This window comes from Dicentrarchus labrax, unplaced genomic scaffold (assembly GCF_905237075.1).
Source record: "Dicentrarchus labrax unplaced genomic scaffold, dlabrax2021, whole genome shotgun sequence".
Taxonomy (NCBI): Eukaryota; Metazoa; Chordata; class Actinopteri; family Moronidae; genus Dicentrarchus; species Dicentrarchus labrax.
This window is the reverse complement of record NW_026136704.1, coordinates 3,061,278-3,079,556: the sequence shown is the minus strand read 5'-3', so window position 1 is coordinate 3,079,556 and position 18,279 is coordinate 3,061,278. Positions and strand designations below refer to the sequence as shown.

At 39.5% G+C, this 18,279-nt stretch overlaps 3 protein-coding genes across 6 annotated transcripts in view; 1 reads left to right on the top strand and 2 right to left on the bottom strand.

The window, feature by feature from the left end:
* Positions 1-18,279, top strand: part of LOC127362358 (gap junction delta-2 protein-like) — a 678,509-nt gene that overhangs the window by 648,324 nt on the left and 11,906 nt on the right. The window lies entirely within an intron of this gene.
* Positions 527-7,685, bottom strand: LOC127362373 (uncharacterized). 2 transcript variants are annotated; one of them, XM_051398039.1, is made up of 13 exons: positions 5,930-7,685; positions 5,383-5,472; positions 4,625-5,083; positions 4,360-4,539; positions 3,821-3,914; positions 3,437-3,610; positions 2,950-3,067; positions 2,766-2,857; positions 2,465-2,579; positions 2,280-2,381; positions 1,860-1,997; positions 1,244-1,420; positions 527-1,128 (listed from the first exon to the last, which is right to left on the bottom strand). In XM_051398039.1, the coding sequence occupies exons 4-11, from the start codon at positions 4,416-4,418 to the stop codon at positions 1,960-1,962; spliced, it is 792 nt and encodes a 263-aa protein (XP_051253999.1). In that variant the 5' UTR covers positions 4,419-4,539; positions 4,625-5,083; positions 5,383-5,472; positions 5,930-7,685; the 3' UTR covers positions 527-1,128; positions 1,244-1,420; positions 1,860-1,959. The 2 variants fall into 2 exon arrangements, with proteins under 2 accessions (XP_051253999.1, XP_051254000.1); XM_051398040.1 differs by having other exon boundaries at positions 4,625-4,857; positions 5,930-7,126.
* Positions 9,210-18,279, bottom strand: part of nlrx1 (NLR family member X1) — a 28,713-nt gene continuing 19,643 nt past the window's right edge. The window contains exons 9-12 of one of the 3 annotated variants that reach the window (XM_051397918.1): positions 16,861-16,947; positions 15,366-15,617; positions 15,015-15,225; positions 9,210-12,880 (exon numbers count right to left, since the gene is read on the bottom strand). In XM_051397918.1, the coding sequence (XP_051253878.1) occupies positions 12,731-12,880; positions 15,015-15,225; positions 15,366-15,617; positions 16,861-16,947 (700 nt within the window). In that variant the 3' untranslated portion in view covers positions 9,210-12,730. Of the gene's footprint in view, positions 12,881-15,014; positions 15,246-15,365; positions 15,618-16,860; positions 16,948-18,279 lie in introns of those variants that run through there. The other 2 variants (XM_051397919.1, XM_051397920.1) reach the window with 2 other exon arrangements.

Sequence of the window (18,279 nt, the reverse complement as noted above, 5' to 3'; positions counted from 1 at the left end):
TTTATGGTCATGCACTTGTAGATTGCAGGCCCATGCCCGTGTGTCTGTGTTGGGGGTGGTAATATATATATATATTATTTGGTCATAATCCTAATTATAGTCATTTGAATCTACCGGGTGCTTTGCATATGCCTTTGTGTCAATGTGTCACCAGTGGTGGAATGTAATGCAGTGCTTTAACTCAAGTACTGTAATTAAGTACAAATTTGAGATACTTTTACGTCTTTAAGTCTTTTCTTTACATGTTACATACGTTTTGACGTTGGCTTGTTCATCTGATATACAGTATATCACTATGAATTGTGGTTTGCTAAATCATTCAACCTGTGTAAAGTTGGAGGTTATACTATATAATTGCATTAAAACAGTTCATGTTATTGAAAACTTGATGCTGAAAATCCCATGTCACTAGTCCTTCCTCTGAATCTCTCCTCTTGCCATATAGTGAATTCATGTACTCTGAAAGCATGTGGGAATTGCTCAGATAAAATAAGTCTAACCTAAAACAGTAGTAACATCCAAGGACTCAATCAGAAATGTAGCTTTATTGTGCCTTTGTTTAATTAAACATTAAAGAACAATTATTAATCAAACAGTAAAGATCAACTGGAAAGAAAATCCCTGAAAAGATGCTGAACTGAACGTGAATCAAAGATAAGACAGTAAAGGACAGTGTTTTTTGTTGTAAAGATGTAAGACAACATTAACCAGGAACTTCCCACAACCCAGTAGAAAAATCCAACCTTATATAAGTGATGAAACATTTCAAAACCAAATGCAGAAATAACAACAACCTAATACAAAAACTACAACTGTCATCTCCAACTTAATCCTGACAATGAGCACATACGTTAGTCACTTTTTAAAGCCACATGCTCTGTGTGACCATGTGTCGCACACGGTGCACTGTGATCATGAGCACCACATCTTCCTGTTTTACATTGCATCAGACTCTGAATCTCCACAGCTAATGTCGAACTCATCTGAACTGTCCATTGTGTCCATTATGTCATCTGCTGATGACAGCACATGCAGGTAGTGTTTTCTTGTATGCTGCTGCAGCTCTCTCATTTCCCACTGGAAGGATGAGGCAGGTGTGACACTTTGTTGCTTTCTCTGTGAGATGTCCTTAAGAAGGGATAAAATATGTCACTATCCAGGTAAATAACATGTCTTTCACAACTTAAACATAACTTTGTGAAACATTCGAATTTTAAAAAATTAAGTACAAGGCCGCATTTACTTTGCATGGCGTCTTCACTCTGATGCTGAGACAACTCGGACAAGACCCTGGCATGGGCTTTGAGAGACTCCCAGTGCTGCTTCATTTCTTTCACAAGGATCTTCTTCTCCTCTTGAAGCCTTTGAACACCCATGACCCTATCGAAGACTTATTTCTTTGTGCTGAAATCAGCAGAGCCTGTAATACATCAATATGAAAAGTTCAGACCACTGCATATAGCATGTAGCTTCAGAGATCATTTCTGTCATACATATGCACACTTGGTCAGAATGCAAATATGTCCACTGGAACACCTGAATGTAAGAATACTAATGATGAAATGTGTATTCACTAAAGTACTGTGCTTTAGTATAAATTTGAGGTACTGGCACTTTTCTTTTTATGCTACTTTCTTCTTCTACTGCACTACATCTCAGAAGAAAGTATTTTACTTTTTACTTCACTACAACTTTAAGGATACTTAACTGATTATACTGAATATTTTACTTGTGATCTGAGTAATTTTAGAGTGTAGTATCAGTATTTTTTACTTTGTAAATAGACTTTATGCTTTTAAGTAAAGGATATGATACTTCTTCCACCACTAAAGAATACGCACAGTACATGAAATGCATACCACTCTGTGTAATAAGGGATGTTCTGTGTCCAGAACGCTATCCATGCAACAAGACTGTTGTACTCCGCTACCATGGCCTTTAAAGTGGTCTTCTGTTCCCTTACTTTCTGCGAATTCTATGTCGGCCTTTGTTGCGGTCTGAAAACCAAAGAAAAACAATAAACCCACATTATATCTTTTAAATACACTAAGTCCATGATCTTGTTTAAGTTACAGCTGTAACAACAGAATGACAATACATTTGCCAAACAGATGGATCATAATAGATGTACTTATAATAACTGAACGCAAATCAATTTGTTTTGGAGAAGTCCAACACATGAAACATTACTTTTTAGAACTGTATGGACATTGTAATTATGAAGTGAGTTTGGAGACATTTCAGACTGTGATCTGAAAAGGCCTAAAATGTTAACCTACCATTTTTCCGATATAGGAGTTGAGCTCTCGTGTTGATGCTGGTTGTGAAGGCCTCAATCTTCTTACACAAAGCTTGTGGTGTGCCTTGATGGTCAATTTCTCCTGACAAAATTGATTGCAGGTAGCGTCAACTTTACAAACGACACAAATGTTTCTCCATGTCAGATAATGTTTCACGTTCTTACCATCTGCCCATTCTTTTACTTCTTGCACAAATTCTTCCACAGTTTGTTCACCCAGTTGATGCTGGGCTTTGAGGGTTTCCAGGTCCCCAATCGGGATATTAAAAGCTTTAGATGTCTAAAATGACAAAATTATTACCATAAGCTAAAAGTCAGTACAACATGTACAGTGTACAAATGCAACTCAAATCAGGCAAAAATGTTGTAACTATCATGTATCACAAGCCTATGTGCACAAAACTGTATGCGTGTTTCTTTGACCTACACTGTGCCATTGCAGCAAAATAATATTGTTTCTATTTACCTTATGGTATCTCTGGGAAAGTCCAGTAGCCAGGTTTGGACATTTCTGCTGGTTCCATCTTACGGCCAGGAGTGTCAGCATGTCATTGCGTCCTGCAAGTACACAGAGATGAGTTCTGTAAAGATTCACTTGTAATAATATAAATGTCTTTTATTCTGTATACAGAGGTACAATTATACAGCACCTGCTTTTGAAATATGCTTTGTGGTGACTGATATCCTGGAGAGGGAAGCATTACATTGCTCTACTTCCTCCCCTAGTGTTTTACCAGCAACTTCTTGGTTTGTGCCACTCCATTTCACCTGGAGAGAGGGACCCAAACAGAAACATCAAGGGAATTTAGTACAGCAGAGACCTCAAGCAATGCCCAACAGTCACTTTTATTTCAATTAAAAGCTAATCAAAAATCAAACTGTCACCCTTCCACCAAGTTGTGTGTACATTAGTGGTAAACCTCATGAGTAATCTTGTTTACAAACAAAGATACACAGACAGGTGCAAAATAATATCCTTGACAAAAGTAGATGTGTCAATTAAGGGCTGTTCACATCAACAACTATAACAATACAAATGTTAAATAATCTGTTAAGTGATAGTTAAACATTACACATTTATATGCATCATTTATAGGATTGCAAGTCATTTGATAAAATGTACTGTATTATACTAACCTCACATTTGAAGTCATGCGCTTTAGCATGTACAAACATATTAAGGGCAGCCAGCAAGACATCATGCCTGCACACTGCCAGCTCCAGTCCCTCCTCATCCACCTTACTGCTTGATCTTTGGGAGGTCTCTCTGGCAGCTGACCACTCCCCACCACAATTGCTCCTTCCAGTGACCTACATTGTAGAAAATCATAATTGACAAATAATCCCATCAACAGTCATTACAGGGAACAATTATACATTTCTCTTAGGGGACAAGGAACAGATAAGTGTTAGCAGATTAAGAACAATTAGGTATACAGGTAGATATCACAATACATGGGAGTACTGACAGACTATGAATTATAATGTTGTATTGAGATATAAATTGAAGTCTGCTATTACATGTATTTTTTTGCTGTGGATGTGATCCACAAATCTGGTCACATCGTCATCTTTTGCAATGAAGACACCGTCAAAGATGGCCCGCTCCTGAGATCTAAAAAAACAATAAGAAATAAAAAGGCTCCAATGTTTAAAAGGATAGTTGAGTACTCTGAAGTGGGATGGTATAAGGTACTTATCCATAGTAAGTGTGTAACCTACAGTACACAGTGTTCAGACAGCCCTTTTCCTTGGCACTACATTGTCTCAACTGTAGAAATGCATATTTCTACATCTAACCCCAACTACAATCCTGGATATTGGGTTTTTTTCAGGTGGGCCTTTTATATGTGGCTAAAACACATTTTTCTGCTTCTCCACAATAGAGGCAGGGGATGGGTGGCGGTGACCATTGTCTGCTGTAGGTAACACACTGACCATGGATAAGTAACTCATACAACCCCACTTCAAAACACCTGAACTATCTTTTTAACATGTCATACATCGAAAGGTTACTTGTTGTATAAAACATAACTATCTATCTGTACATTATTGTATACCTTGCAGTACTTTTGAAGCGGTAACGCTTGCGGTTTCCATCCACTGAGACAGAAAGCATTGCTGGGGTACAGGCAGGACAGATGAATTTCTCCTCCTTGCAGGTGGAGTCAACCTCATATTGTACAGCAGCCCATTCAAAAAAAGCTTTTTTGGAAGCTGTCTGATGAGATCTTCCCAGTCTATGTAAAAAAGAAAAAGCACAAAACAATTTTTTAAACAAAGACCTTTCCATTTCAAAACACAAACATATAGAGAAATACTTACACGGCCAAAGCGAGCAGTCCGCTTCTCAAGCATTCTTAGATATGCCTGAAAAGACATCCCGGGTGATGCCATCTTCATGTCTTCAAACGTATAAAACAGGTCTGTCTCATAAATTGTTACAAAATGAAGGGTGGCAGGTCAGTATCCACTTTTTATCAGGTCATCAAGTCCTGCAGTCCAAGTTGCCTGGCATCCCTCGCAGGTCAGCTCAGGCATGTTGAGATCATACCGTCCTACAAGGTAATATTTACATTTACAACCAGCCATTTGTTGCCATACTCTCCTTGGCCAGCATGCTACTAAGAAGAGATGGTCTCTTTTCTCTCCATCTCTCTGAAAAGAGAGCATTGCGAATGCTCCAATCCAGAGAAGCCAGAGGAGCTCTTTGGGCTGCTGATGCTTCACTAAGCTCTTCATCAGAGCAGCTCAGGGAGGGTTGCAGATCTTGCAAAAGACATTCTATTGCAATTGTAAAAGAAATACATGGAGTAGTTAGAAGGGGCCCAAGGTTGTTTTTGTATCATATGCATACAACTAGCAAAAACATGGACTTCATTGTTACACAGATAAGAAGAAAATATTGTTATATGACAGATATAACATATATAACAATGTGAATGGTGCTTGGCAATTGCATATCAACAGGGAGAAACGTTGTCATAAAGCTTGTTTTGGAGACTTTGTTTTGTTCAATAGCTCATTTTGCAGATACTAGGTACAAGACATTATACACAGAACATATCTAATGAGACACACACCAGCAGAATCTGTGTGTGAAGCAGTCTCTGGAGCAAAGGTCCCCTCTACATGAGGGTGTGAGGTGAGACCGGTCTTACAACGGCGTTCAGCTGTAATGCAGAAAAAACATAAACACCTCTTAGAGCAGCATATATTTGTCTAACACTTACATTTGTTTTTAAAATATCTGTTTGCGATCTACATTTATACGATACAGTACAGTTTTCCTATTTCATTTTTTGGGTGGGGCGTGTGTCTTCTTTTGGAAAAGAGGCTCCAAGACCACCTACATAAAAAATGTAACTCCTGTTAGCCAAATCATGCTTACAGCAAAAAGTATTTCTTTATTTTTCAGGATTTGAGATCTATCAGAGATGACACATTGATCTGACCTGGTGGTATTTAGCTTCAAACTTCGATAAATAACATTTTGGTGTACTTTACATATTTATGGGCAACTGATGGTCCTGTAGTCCATTGACAGTGTTGCACGTTATCCCTGCCACTGGCCCACACTGACATTCAGGACTGAAACCATTTTAAATATCTAGAATATAAAATACCAACCATGTCTGGATCCGCGTCCCTCTCTGTCCACCTCACCTTCAGCGGGGGTTGAGGAGCTGCTGCTGCCCCTGTCTGAACCCCTGTCTGAAGGAGGTCCTCAAACTCCTGCTGCTCCACCAGCTCCTCCAAGCTTTCCAAAATGTGGCGTTGTTCTTGTGAACTCATCCCCACACACAGACACACAGACACACACAGACACACACAGACACACAGACACACACAGACACACAGACACACACAGACACACAGACACACACAGATAGAGGGTTAACTTGCTAACGTTAGTTACTAGGAGCTAACTTTAGTTGCGTTTAAGTTGAGCTAACTAAAATGCAAAGCTTTTGAGTTTTTACAGGCAAATCATAAGAACATGTAAAAACTAAGCATTGTTGTTATTTACTTTGTGGTTGAATTTTTAACCAAACGTATCTTACCGCCACGTGACATCCAAGTTAAAGGGTACCGTATCCAACGTGCGCGTCGCGTCGGAGAAGATGACGTCGACACGCAACGGCAGAGAAATCAAAATAAAAGCTGATGTTTAAGCATTTGATTAATAAAATATGCATTTATGTATACAGTAATTGAGCAACTAACTTAACTAACCTAACGTTTAACTTTCCTTTATCCTAATAACGCTTCTACAGGATGTGTATTTATGAAATAGAAACCACTAGTGTCTTTAGTATTAACGTTACTCTTGCTCGTAAAATATTCTCTTCTGGCTTTATTTTGAAAGTGCATATTTATTTTGCTAATTCAGTCCACCGGATGTGGGTAAACGTGTTGTTGTGTTGTTGCTATCTTGACAGTGTCACGGTTATCACAACGAACTCTAATGCCAAAAATATCTTCAAATGTTGTTTTTCCACTGAAATTAAAGAAAATGCAGACAGAAATCTGACAGTCACGTGACTGCTCTGCTCGATAACACACCTTCTGTACCTGCTGGGCTTGAATAGTATTGGATCAGCCAGATGAATGGGTGATAACTGCCTCCTGCACCTACTAGTAGGTAGAGTAGGCCCCTACTGGCCCCTATCTGTGGGATGATTGTATCAGGATAACGCTGATTCAATGGTATGATAACAGTCAGATCGGGTGCCGGGGAAGAAGTGAATTTAGCAACATGCATGATTAATGGAACATGAATGTGTGCAGAAAGAGAGAGAGAGAGAAAGAGAGGAGCTCAGTGCACCATGGGAAATCCCCCGATAGTCTAGGCCTATAGCAGCATAACTAAGGGATGGTTCAGGACTCACCTGATCCAGCCCTAACTATAAGCTTTATCAAAGAGGAATGTCTTAAGCCTACTCTTGAATGTGGTGAGGGTGTCTGCCTCCCGAACCACAACTGGAAGCTGGTTCCACAGGAGAGGAGCTTGGTAACTGAAGGCTCTGGCTCCTGTTCTACTTTTAGAGACTATAGGAACCACAAGTAGCCCAGCATTCAGAGAACGTAGTGTTCTAGAGGGGTAATAGGGTACTATGAGCTCTTTAAGATATGAAGGGGCCTGACCATGAAGAGCTTTATAGGTGAGGAGGAGGATTTTAAATTCAATTCTAAATTTTACAAGGAGCCAGTGCAGAGAAGCTAGTACAGGAGAGATGTGATCTCTTTTCTTAGTTCCTGTCAGTACTCGTGCTGCAGCGTTCTGAATTAATTGGAGCATTTTAATGGACTTATTGGGGCAACCTGACAATAAGGAATTGCAGTAATCCAGCCTAGAAGTAACAAATGCATGGATTAGTTTTTCTGCATCTGTCTGTGACAGGATGTGTCAAATTTTTGTAATATTGCGTAAATTATATGGGAATTAAAGGACATATCCTGATCAAAGATAACTCCAAGATTCCTGACAGTGGTGCTAGAGGCCAAGGTAATGCCATCTAGAGTAACTATATCTTTAGACAGTGTGTCATTAAGGTTTTTGGGGCCAAGTACAAGAATTTCGTTTTTTTCTGAGTTTAACATCAGAAAATTGCAGCTCATCCAGGATTTTATGTCCTTAATAACTGTATCATCTGCATAACAGTGAAAGTTAATGGAATGATTCCTAATAATGTTGCCTAAGGGAAGCATATATAAAGTGAATAGAATTGGTCCAAGTACAGAACCTTGTGGAACTCCACGACTAACTATAGTATTTATTGAAGATTCATCGTTAACATGTACAAACTGCAAGCGAGTCTCTGTAAAAGAATATTATGGTCAATGGTGTCAAATGCAGCACTAAGATCTAATAATACAAGTACAGAGACAAGTCCATTGTCAGAAGCAATCAGAAGGTCATTATTAACTTTAACCAGAGCTGTCTCTGTGCTGTGATGAACTCTAAATCCTGACTGAAAATCCTCAAATAAACTATTGTTATGTAGAAAGTCACACAACTGCTTGGCGACTACTTTCTCCAGAATCTTAGAGAGGAAGGGGAGGTTAGAAATCGGTCTATAGTTGGCTAAAACCCCTGGGTCAAGAGTGGGCTTTTTAAGAAGGGGTTTAATTACAGCTACTTTAAAGGACTGTGGTACATATCCTGATAATAAAGAAAGATTAATCATATCTAGTAAAGAAGTGACAATTAAGGGAACAACTTCTTTAAGCAGCCTAGTTGGGATCGGGTCTAATAGACAGGTTGATGGCTTCGATGAAGAAATGATTGAAGTTAACTGATGAAGATCGATAGCAGAAAAACTGTCTAAATATACATCTGATTTTACACTAGTTAAAGTCCCTGAACTTGGAGAGCCACTGATAACTGTTGATGGCAGTTGGTGATAAATTTTTTCTCTAATAGTAATAATTTTATTATAGAAGAAGCTCATGAAGTCATTGCTACTTAAGTTTATGGGGATATGTGGCTCAATAGAGCTGTGACTCTCTGTCAGCCTGGCTACAGTGCTGAAGAGGAACCTAGGGTTATTCTTATTTTCTTCTATTAGTGCTGAGTAATAGGCTCCTCTGGCATTACGGAGGGCCTTTCTATAAGTTTTAAGATTATCTTGCCAAATTGAGCGATATTCTAATAATTTTGAAGAGCGCCATTTCCTTTCAGATTTCCGTGCTTTTTGCTTTAATTGGCGAGTTTGGATGTTGTACCACGGTGCTAGTCTCCTATGTTTTAATAATTTCCTCTCTATAGGAGCGATAGAATCTAATGTTGATCGTAGTGAGCCTGCAGCCCTATTAACAAGATTATCGATTTGGGAGGGACTAATGAGTCTGATCTAGTGCCAGCATCAGGACAAATGTTTTGACAATAATAACTATGAGAACACTGTTTGCAGCACAACATTTAATGTGACAGGTTTAAATTACACTGACTGTAGAAATATTACAGCACTGATCAGTCATAAACGCTGATCCTTTCATATATAGCACACAACATGCATCACCATTACTTTGTTCTGAGGGGACACACTGAAATAAAAATATACCAAATCATCATACAACTGTCTATTTAGAGATATTCATCTTGAACAAACAACTAGGATGGGTATAGTCTGATATTTTTCAATACCCAAGTTTGGGTACTGATAGTTTTTGACATCTCAGTTTGAACATGTTTTTCACAAAGCCTTTCTGTTTTTTCAACAAAAAACCCAAAGCTTAAATATGTTGCAAAATGAGCTGCATCAGAGTAAGAGAGCAGAAGCCACTCTCAGCAATGTCAACTAGAACTGGTTGACAATGTATATGTTAAATTATTTAAAATATTCTTGAATAAATTATTTGTTGAAGAAAGCAGCCTTCAGTATACCTCTGCAGAGTCATATAGAAAAGGTCTATTTTTGTTTCAGCTCAAAAAGTCACTATATCGGCCACCATAACGGTAATCAGGGATTCTTCTCTAAAGTCTCATATTGGTTAGGCTCTAATATTAATCCTTAAAAATGTATGTCAAGAACTGTAGGTTGGGGCGGCTGTGCCACAGGCAGAATGGATTGTCCATTGATCACAAAGCTGGTGGTTCAAACCCCGGGGCCTCCTGTCAACATGAAGCGCCCTTGAGCAAGACTGCCCAATGGGCTTGGAAGCTCTGCCGCCATTGTTGTGTGTGAATGGATAAATGTCTGATAAGGCAGAAATGTGCTATAGAAATGCAGTCCATTTTGTAAACAAAATCTTTGAATCTAACTGGACATTTGATGCCAGGTTTTGATAATTGGTGACCTATTTCAGTCAGTACCAAACACTGCTCTATTTGAAAAGTGTCCTGAGATAACTTCTGTTATGAATTGGCGCTATACAAATAAAATTGAATTGAATTGAATTGTATAGAGGTTGAACACGCAACACACATTAACAAGGTCAAACAAACTGCAGCATCACTGTTGGTGTTAAATGAGCCAACTCAAAGGTATCAGAGAAAGGCTAATCTGTTGAACAACAAAGACAGACTACACTTCAATAGAAGGACAGCAAAAATATATCATCTGCTGAAATAAATGAGTGCTTGGAAAAACAACAATGTACAGTCATAGTACATTTAACATAACATAATGTTATCAATATGGCTTTGCATAGATGTGGCTGTGTGTGGCTCCAAATGACAAGGCAGACAAAACTCTGGAAGACATTAGGAATGCACCCATCAGACATTTATTATTATAACACCATTTCAGTTACACTATGAATACTGAATATTGATCCCATAACTGTGCTCTTTTCTACAATTAAAATGTCTAGCTCACTTGTTGATTGCACATTGTATGCACAACACTTATTTAACTTAAGCTCTTATGCACTGAGGCAGTTGAAAGCCCTGTGACTGAATAATCTATTTTAAAAAGTTACTAACTACATTGTGTTTGTTATTTCATAAAAAACTGAGTACAATCATTAATTCCGGTTAAATGTATTCATTTATTGTAACTAAAGATTGGAAATAGATAGATTGTTTAATGTCTGTAATTACTTTGCTGATATACTCCAGACTTCATAGCAGTGATCAAACAGACTAAGGTTTTAATTTCACTACCCAAGTTATGTAAGATCTGTACATAGCAGTGGCTGAGTGGGCTGTCTGTGTTATCACTGCTTAACAGGACTCTCCCTAACAATCATTTCACACAAAATAAATCATTGCCTGTGCACACTGCTTCTACAGTAATAAGGGATCATTGGTTCCAATATCCTCTGGCCACTCAGAGAGCACAGACCTCCTCCAGTGCCAACAGTCTTATATGATATGCAAATCTGCAAGGGCAAGCACTATATATGTCTGTATTACAACTGACCTATCTTGCAATGTTAATGAAGGAGAAAAATAATCTGCGTATCCGTTCTGTAATTTAATGGTTTCTTCCTTGGCCCATGCTTCTCTCTACCACCAAGTTTCATGAAAACCTGGCCAGTAGTTTTTCCAGAATCCTGCTGTCAGACAAACAAACAAACAAACAAACAAACAAACAGCACCATTACCTTGACCTAACCCCTATAAGGAAACTACTGAATTAATGGGAAACACAGCTGACTTAACATGTCTGAGTCACAAGTACTACTCAGCCTGTGAGTCCATTTGCTACACAAAAACAATCCTTCTCTATCCTCACTTAACTTTTAATAGTATAATTTTAATGAGTTGTAACTTTAATCCAGCATGTTAGAAAGTGCTTTTTACTCCTTATAGTCAGCTGCTTCATTTGAGTGTTGAGAGTAAAGCACCCAAAGCATGCTGGTAGTATTTTCAGATTTCCCTGTAACGTTATTTACTATTTATTTATAATTTCAAGCCCTGAACAATATTATTGTAATATTCCAATAAGGAATTAGAGAGGACGATTGCATTACATTTGGTTTAATATTCCTTTTTGTATATGAAGTGATACCTGTAGACATACGTCGTATGGCATCAAGCAGATGGTTGTTTGTTTTACTGCACTTTCTTTTGTTGGCTCAGTTTGTTTGAGGGTCCAGGGTGTTAATCCTCATTAGAAGTAAAGTGCCAGCTGAACACTCATAACACAGCCACATCTGGAACACCTCTGCCAGCGCAGAAAAATCATACTAGTGTTTTATTGTTTTATTATCCATGGAGACTCACCAGTGTAATGGCCTGTTAATACAGAAAGCAAAGCCAATTTTTCATGCAATGAGATTATGTACAAAGTCAATACAATACGGCAAGTATTTAACTTTGAGTAATAATTTTCATCGTGGGGCTTTTGCAGTGTTGTATGGGGAAGGCCAGAGAGACAGAGCTGCTGCTGGACCACAGACAGCTGCTTGAGTCCAGGGAGAAGGAGGCAGAGCTGGAGCTCTGATATGGAGCTGTACCAGCAAGAGGAAAACTAGAGTTTATTTTTAAAACAATCAAAAAGTGGATTTATCTTCACTATCGTTTCTCAACTGGTCTGTTGCAAACCACAGAGGTGCCACCTCCACTTGTATCAGTCTGTGTGCAGCCATAGCTCTATGCATACTACTTCATATTTATACAGAGACTGGACAAAATGAACTAAGTTGGCATAGCCCCGACCGATCAAAACTCCATTCAGAAAACAAGCATTTTAAAATTTGCTTGTTGTCTTACGTATGAATTCACAGTTTTTACAAACCGCCATCATGATGTAGTAATTCAGTATCCTTTTAATTCATTTATAGCAATTAAATCACAACAAAATCTGTTTATTTTGGGCTAAAATGTATATTTCTGCAATAAACTGAATTACAGTTATTTTATGTAGGATTCTTGCAGTTTGGGAAAATTTACAGGCTCTTTGCTGAGGGTTTGAATTCCTTAAGCTGCTCTGTAAATTGAAATGCTGCTGAAGACCTTCACTTCTTGGTTTTTATTGGTTACTTGCTGCATTTTGTAGGTGGAGGTACAGTGTCCTTCTCCAGCATCTTTAGAGTCTGCCGGACTCCTTTCTCCACCCTACGGAAGTGCAGCCTCTTCCAGAGACTCTGCTGCTGCTGACGCCCCCACTCCAGATCACTGAGGAAAACCTGCACAGAGGAGAACTGGGTGACTGACACACACCTAAAAAAGGACCACCAAATCAACTCATACAGTTTACATATTACCTGTATTTGTTAACTTTGTAGGGAACTGCAGTGCAGAGTACTACAAAATACATGGGGACAAAAAGTAGATCTTAATATAAGACGAGGTGACAGAGTTATTAGTCTAGAGAATATCACAGCCTGCAACAGGTGATGCTCCACTGTCAGGTGTTATAACAGAGAATAACGGACTGTGACGTGTATTAAGAGAGTTTTACAACAACTCCTGAACTGTAGAAGTACCTGTGTTTACCCTTGTAATTCATGTCAAAGTGGCTGTGAAAAAGGTCTATCGGTGGCCATGATGATGATCATGATCTGATGAACAGAATGTTAGTTTTTCATCAAGTTTGTTTTCACTTTTCATTTATATTAAAAGGCATTATAATTTGTATGTCAAACTTGTACAGATACAAGGGTCTAAACACTCCTTTGTCTCTTGTGAGTCCCCCAACTTTAAGTGCAATATTAAATGACTGGAGTACATCACTTGGAGAACAAGTTTGCTAACCTCGTCTTTGACAAAAGCCTGGAAAATAATATTTAAATTTCTCTAGAACATAATTAACTCTTATGTTGGCCTAAATGAAAACAACTCAAACAAAAAAATGAAGTGAAATGCAATACATGCTCTCTGTATTTCCCTTTTATGTATGCGTTTAATGTGTCATAATACAGTTACACACACTAATTAGTAATATACAGGCTTCCTATACATTTTCCATTTCAAAATTCCATACTTTTCCAGACTCAAATTTCACAATAGCTGAGGGTTTATGATGTAAACAAATTGTTTTAAAATCCAACCGTTAACATTACATTCTACCTATGTATGCTATTATGTTGCCAAATAATTGCCAGAAGATTGTAGCTCAGTAATGTAGTTCATACAAATACATTTACACCAAACCCCGTCTGTGCAGCCTTGCTTATTCACTGTGTCCATGGAAATGCCAAAAAGATGAGTTTTCTGAACTTGGCTGAGCTGGCTGTTGGCTCCTAACACCATGAGAAACACTGTGCTTGTATGTTTTTAGAAATTCTGATTTTAGAAAACAGTATAGGGGCAATAGTCTGCAAACAAATTTTTTTTACATACTTATCCATACCTGGATATACCATATCACATACCACGTTGCCACGGCAATGCAGCGGAAATCATCCTTTGTGTTAACATTTGAACAATTTTTGAGGGGCTAAACATGCCTGATCCTCATGAAACGTTGCATAAAATTCAGTCGAGGCGAAGGCTAAGATATTGTCTTGGTCCTGCAAATGGGCGTTGCATAATGGCTTAGCCACGCAACCCCAGAATCAGCCCCCAAGACATGTAAGACTGACATGTACGAAAATTGGTAGGCATGTGTATCATGATGGGACAAGCAAAAAAAGCCTCTTGAACCCATAACCCAACAGGAAGATGGCCATTTTGACTTTCGTGTTCATTTTTGGCAAATTTTTTGCCTTGTATTTGAACGAACTAGGGAAACCTAGGGAATTTATCGAATCTACTTCAAAATTGGACAGTACAATCAAAAAATATTGCTAATTAAAAGTTGTGCTACTTGTGACTGTACGTTGAAGGGCGTGTCTGTGGCGTGCTGTCAAAGTTGGCCAGGTTGAATCGAATGTCAAACTGTGATGCCATTTCCGGCAAGTTCAGGGATTCTATTTGAACTAACTCCCCCTAGTGAATTGATCAGAACAACTTAAAAATTGGTGAATACAACGCAGAGAAGTTCAGAATGTTAGGTTATTAAAATCTTTACATTTGGTCAAACAGAGTGTCCGTGGCATGCCTTCAAAAATCAGTCTTGACATGACAATGGAAACCCTAACCCTACTGCAAAACCTAACTGCAGTACAGATTCTCCATTTGCACCCAAACTTCACAAGTTTGTTAAGAGCCCTGGCCTAAATGCATCTAAGTGCCAATATTCATGTTGCGGTCTGCACATGTTACACTTGCTCGTGATGCGGCCGCAGCACACCCCAAATTGCGTGGAGTGCGAGGGCCCGTTCATCGCTGCTTGCAGTTTTCATGTTTTAGTTGTTTTTTTGTCCTCTAAGTGTGTACCTTAAGCTGCTGCTTGACACGCTCGCGGTCCCAGGAGGAGGCATTCTCTCGAATCACACTGAGGATGGGGTGCCAGTCCTCAGATAAGTCTGAGCCTTCAGTGACTGAAGCCAGGACCCGGACCCGCTGGCCACTGTCCCCGTGGCTCTTGGGAACACCTCGGACGTACAGGGACTGCTTCCCCACATCGCTGAGAGGGTTCAGATACAAGCTACACAAACACACAGCACACTACAATAGCACAGCAACTTACTGAGAATGCAGTGACACTGTTTATAGAATACATGTGTAATAGCTAGCACACATTAAAGCTGCAGTAGATAACTTTTCTGGGTGTAGTGAGCTGCTTACTGCACAGTGTGAATGCTGGGGTGTTCCCTGCAGGCGTCCACCAGAGCCAGAGCAGCATTGTCTCCAATGTTGTTATAGGCCACGTTGAGCTCCTGGAGACCCGTGTGCTGCTGGAGCTTCTCAGCCAGCTCCAGGGCCCCCTGATCCCCCAGCCCAGTGTGCATCAGGGACAGATGTGCCAGGGACTGGTTCTCTGGCAGCATTTCAAGCAGGGTGCTGGCTCCAGACTCCAGCAGAGGGTTGTCACACAGTCTGGAGAACACATAGGAATAATAAGACATTTAATGAGACAGGTAAATGGTAAATGGACCTGTACTTGTATAGTGCCTTTCTAGTCTTCCTACCACTCAAAGTGCTTTTACACTACGTGCCACATTCACCCTTTCACACACATTCACTTAGTGATGGCAAAGTCCATCGAACAGAAACTTATGCATTCATACACATTCATACACTGATGCACAGCATCGGGAGCAATTCGGGGTTCAGTGTCTTGCTCAAGGATACTTTGACATGTGGCCAGGAGGAGCCGGGGATCGAACCAACAACCTTCCGATTAGTGGACCCGCTCTGCCTCTGAGGTGTGAGTTTAATAAAGCATGCCGGCATCCTGGTGAACTTACATACACAGAGCAGGTCTGAGTCGGTAAGCAGACCCACGGCAAATAAAATTAGGTACTTTTATACATAGACCAGTACACTAAACAGTATGTAAAAGGAAGCCATGGATCAGGCAGTCGGCAGACGTAGTATGATAAACATCAATATATTAATTCAGAACGCTGCAGCACGAGTACTGGTGGTGCCTGTTGCCATAGTCCTGCTTGACTCCCATTGCTAATATCACTGACATTATTGTTATTATTATTACTATTATTATTATTACTACAGTTACTATTATTACTATAATCACTGCTCATTGTCCCCCATTGTTGCTGTTGTTGTCGTCATCATCTTCTTCAGGTTCATCATCATCAGTCACTACTATTAGTGTAGTTGTTGCTACTGTTGTTGCTGTGCACCTCTCTCTCGCGCTCTCGTGGTCGTCTGTCTGGACCAGTTGGGGCGAGAGAGAGAAAGAGAGAGAGAGAGACACAGACAGACATACAGACAGACAGACAGAGGTGCAGCAGTGATTATAGTAATAATAGGGACTGTAGTAATAATAATATTGATAATAATAATAATAATATCAGTAATATTAGCAATGGCAGTCAAGCAGGACCATGGCAGGAGGCTCCACCAGGATCCATGAGAACCTGCGAGACAAGAAAGCACAAGAACTCCGGGGAAGAAGTGAAGGTAGTAACATGCATTAATGGGACATGTATGAGTGCAGAAAGAGAGGTAATATAAAACTGAGGGGAACATACTGTGTTTAATTAACTGTAATTTGAATATTCTAAATTAAAAGACAGCAGCACAGTGAAGAGAGGATTCCATTGTACACACAGACTACAACAACGTAAACACATGAATTAAAGTGTAGTCTTACTGTAGAGATCTAACAGAACTCTTGGGGTCTAGTAGCAGATCTCTCAGGAGGATGCAGGACTCAGGACCCAGGCTGTTAAACTGCAGACTGAGGACAACAGAGACAGGCAGACACAACAATCACAGCAAACACAACATTCACATGCAAGACAGGCATGGGAGTCACCCAAAGTTAATAAAAATACATGTAAAAGCTGCAGTAAAGAGGGCTATATTTAACACTGTAAAGTAACTTAGTAAAATGCTCTGATCATTTTAAATGAATATCGCTGGCATTATTCATTGTTCATATACAGTGTATATTTTTATTCCCATCCCATGACCCATTTATATCAATGAGGTTAGGCTAAATAACAGAAACACCTCTCTGTATAATGCAATACAGTTCAACAGCAGCATAGACTACATCCTCCAAAATGATCATAAAGTTGAATCAAAACGTCATCACCTAACCTATTGCAGGAGTGTTGGATCAGACTGACCCTGTATTAGCCAAATAAACTGGTAACTGAGTGTATTTTCACTGTAGTGCAGTGCTGGACTGATCCTGTCTTTGTTATATCTTAATATGAATAATTCTTTAATGAACTATTTGAAGTTAAGTAATCCAGTATTCTATTAACATGAGCTGATCAGTTAAACTCACAATTATTGTGCCTGCTCACAAGTTACTATGCAGCCATTACATGTACAAAGTACAATCAAGCAATAAACAGAAGTCACTAGTGTGGGGATGTCTCTCCGCAGTCCGTGCAGGTTGAGATCTTATGTAAACAAAGACACTAGTGTGACATGTAGGCTACCTACCTGTGCATCCCAGCTATAAACACCACATGGTACGCTACATCCAGGCTAGCAGAATCTTCTCGTCCTAAAAGGCTCAGAGTGACCATCAGGACTGACAGTCATCCAGGAAATTTACAGAATCATAGCTACCTCTGTAACTTCCTATCAACCAGTTGCAGTAAACAAAGTGGATCATTTATAGAAGTCCTGTCACACAGAACAGACATCCACCTTCTGGTCAACTGAAGAAGCCAATGGCAGAATAGCTGATGCCAATCTAGAAGCAATATTTAAGTGTTAAAACCTGCTGTCCAGGACACTAATGCGCACATCTCTGATTGTGACACCCCCCTAACTGCTGTCCTGGATGTGGCCAGACCCCTGGTAGAATGACAGATGACATCTGAGGGGTGAAATGTCCTTGAGATCTATGGAAGTGAACTACTCTCTCAAACTGATGATCTTAAGGGCGTTGATTGTATGAAGCATCCAAAATGAGGTCACCACCTCCTTAGGTCCAGTATAGGACAGAGTAAATAGTTTTCCTTTGGTATCCGAAAATATGTTGAGTAAAACCCATCATTCAGCATATGTGGCTGTACTACTCTGATGGCCTTTTTGTCCAGGAGTGTGG

Coding starts and splice junctions, on each gene's coding strand:
- LOC127362373 (XM_051398039.1), bottom strand. CDS start 4,418: ATGCTTTCTGTCTCAGTGGATGGAAACCGCAAGCGTTACCGCTTCAAA. Junction 3,611..3,820: donor TCCACAGCAAAAAAATACAT/GTAATAGCAGAC, acceptor TCTACAATGTAG/GTCACTGGAAGGAGCAATTG. Junction 2,580..2,765: donor TTTCCCAGAGATACCATAAG/GTAAATAGAAAC, acceptor TTGTCATTTTAG/ACATCTAAAGCTTTTAATAT.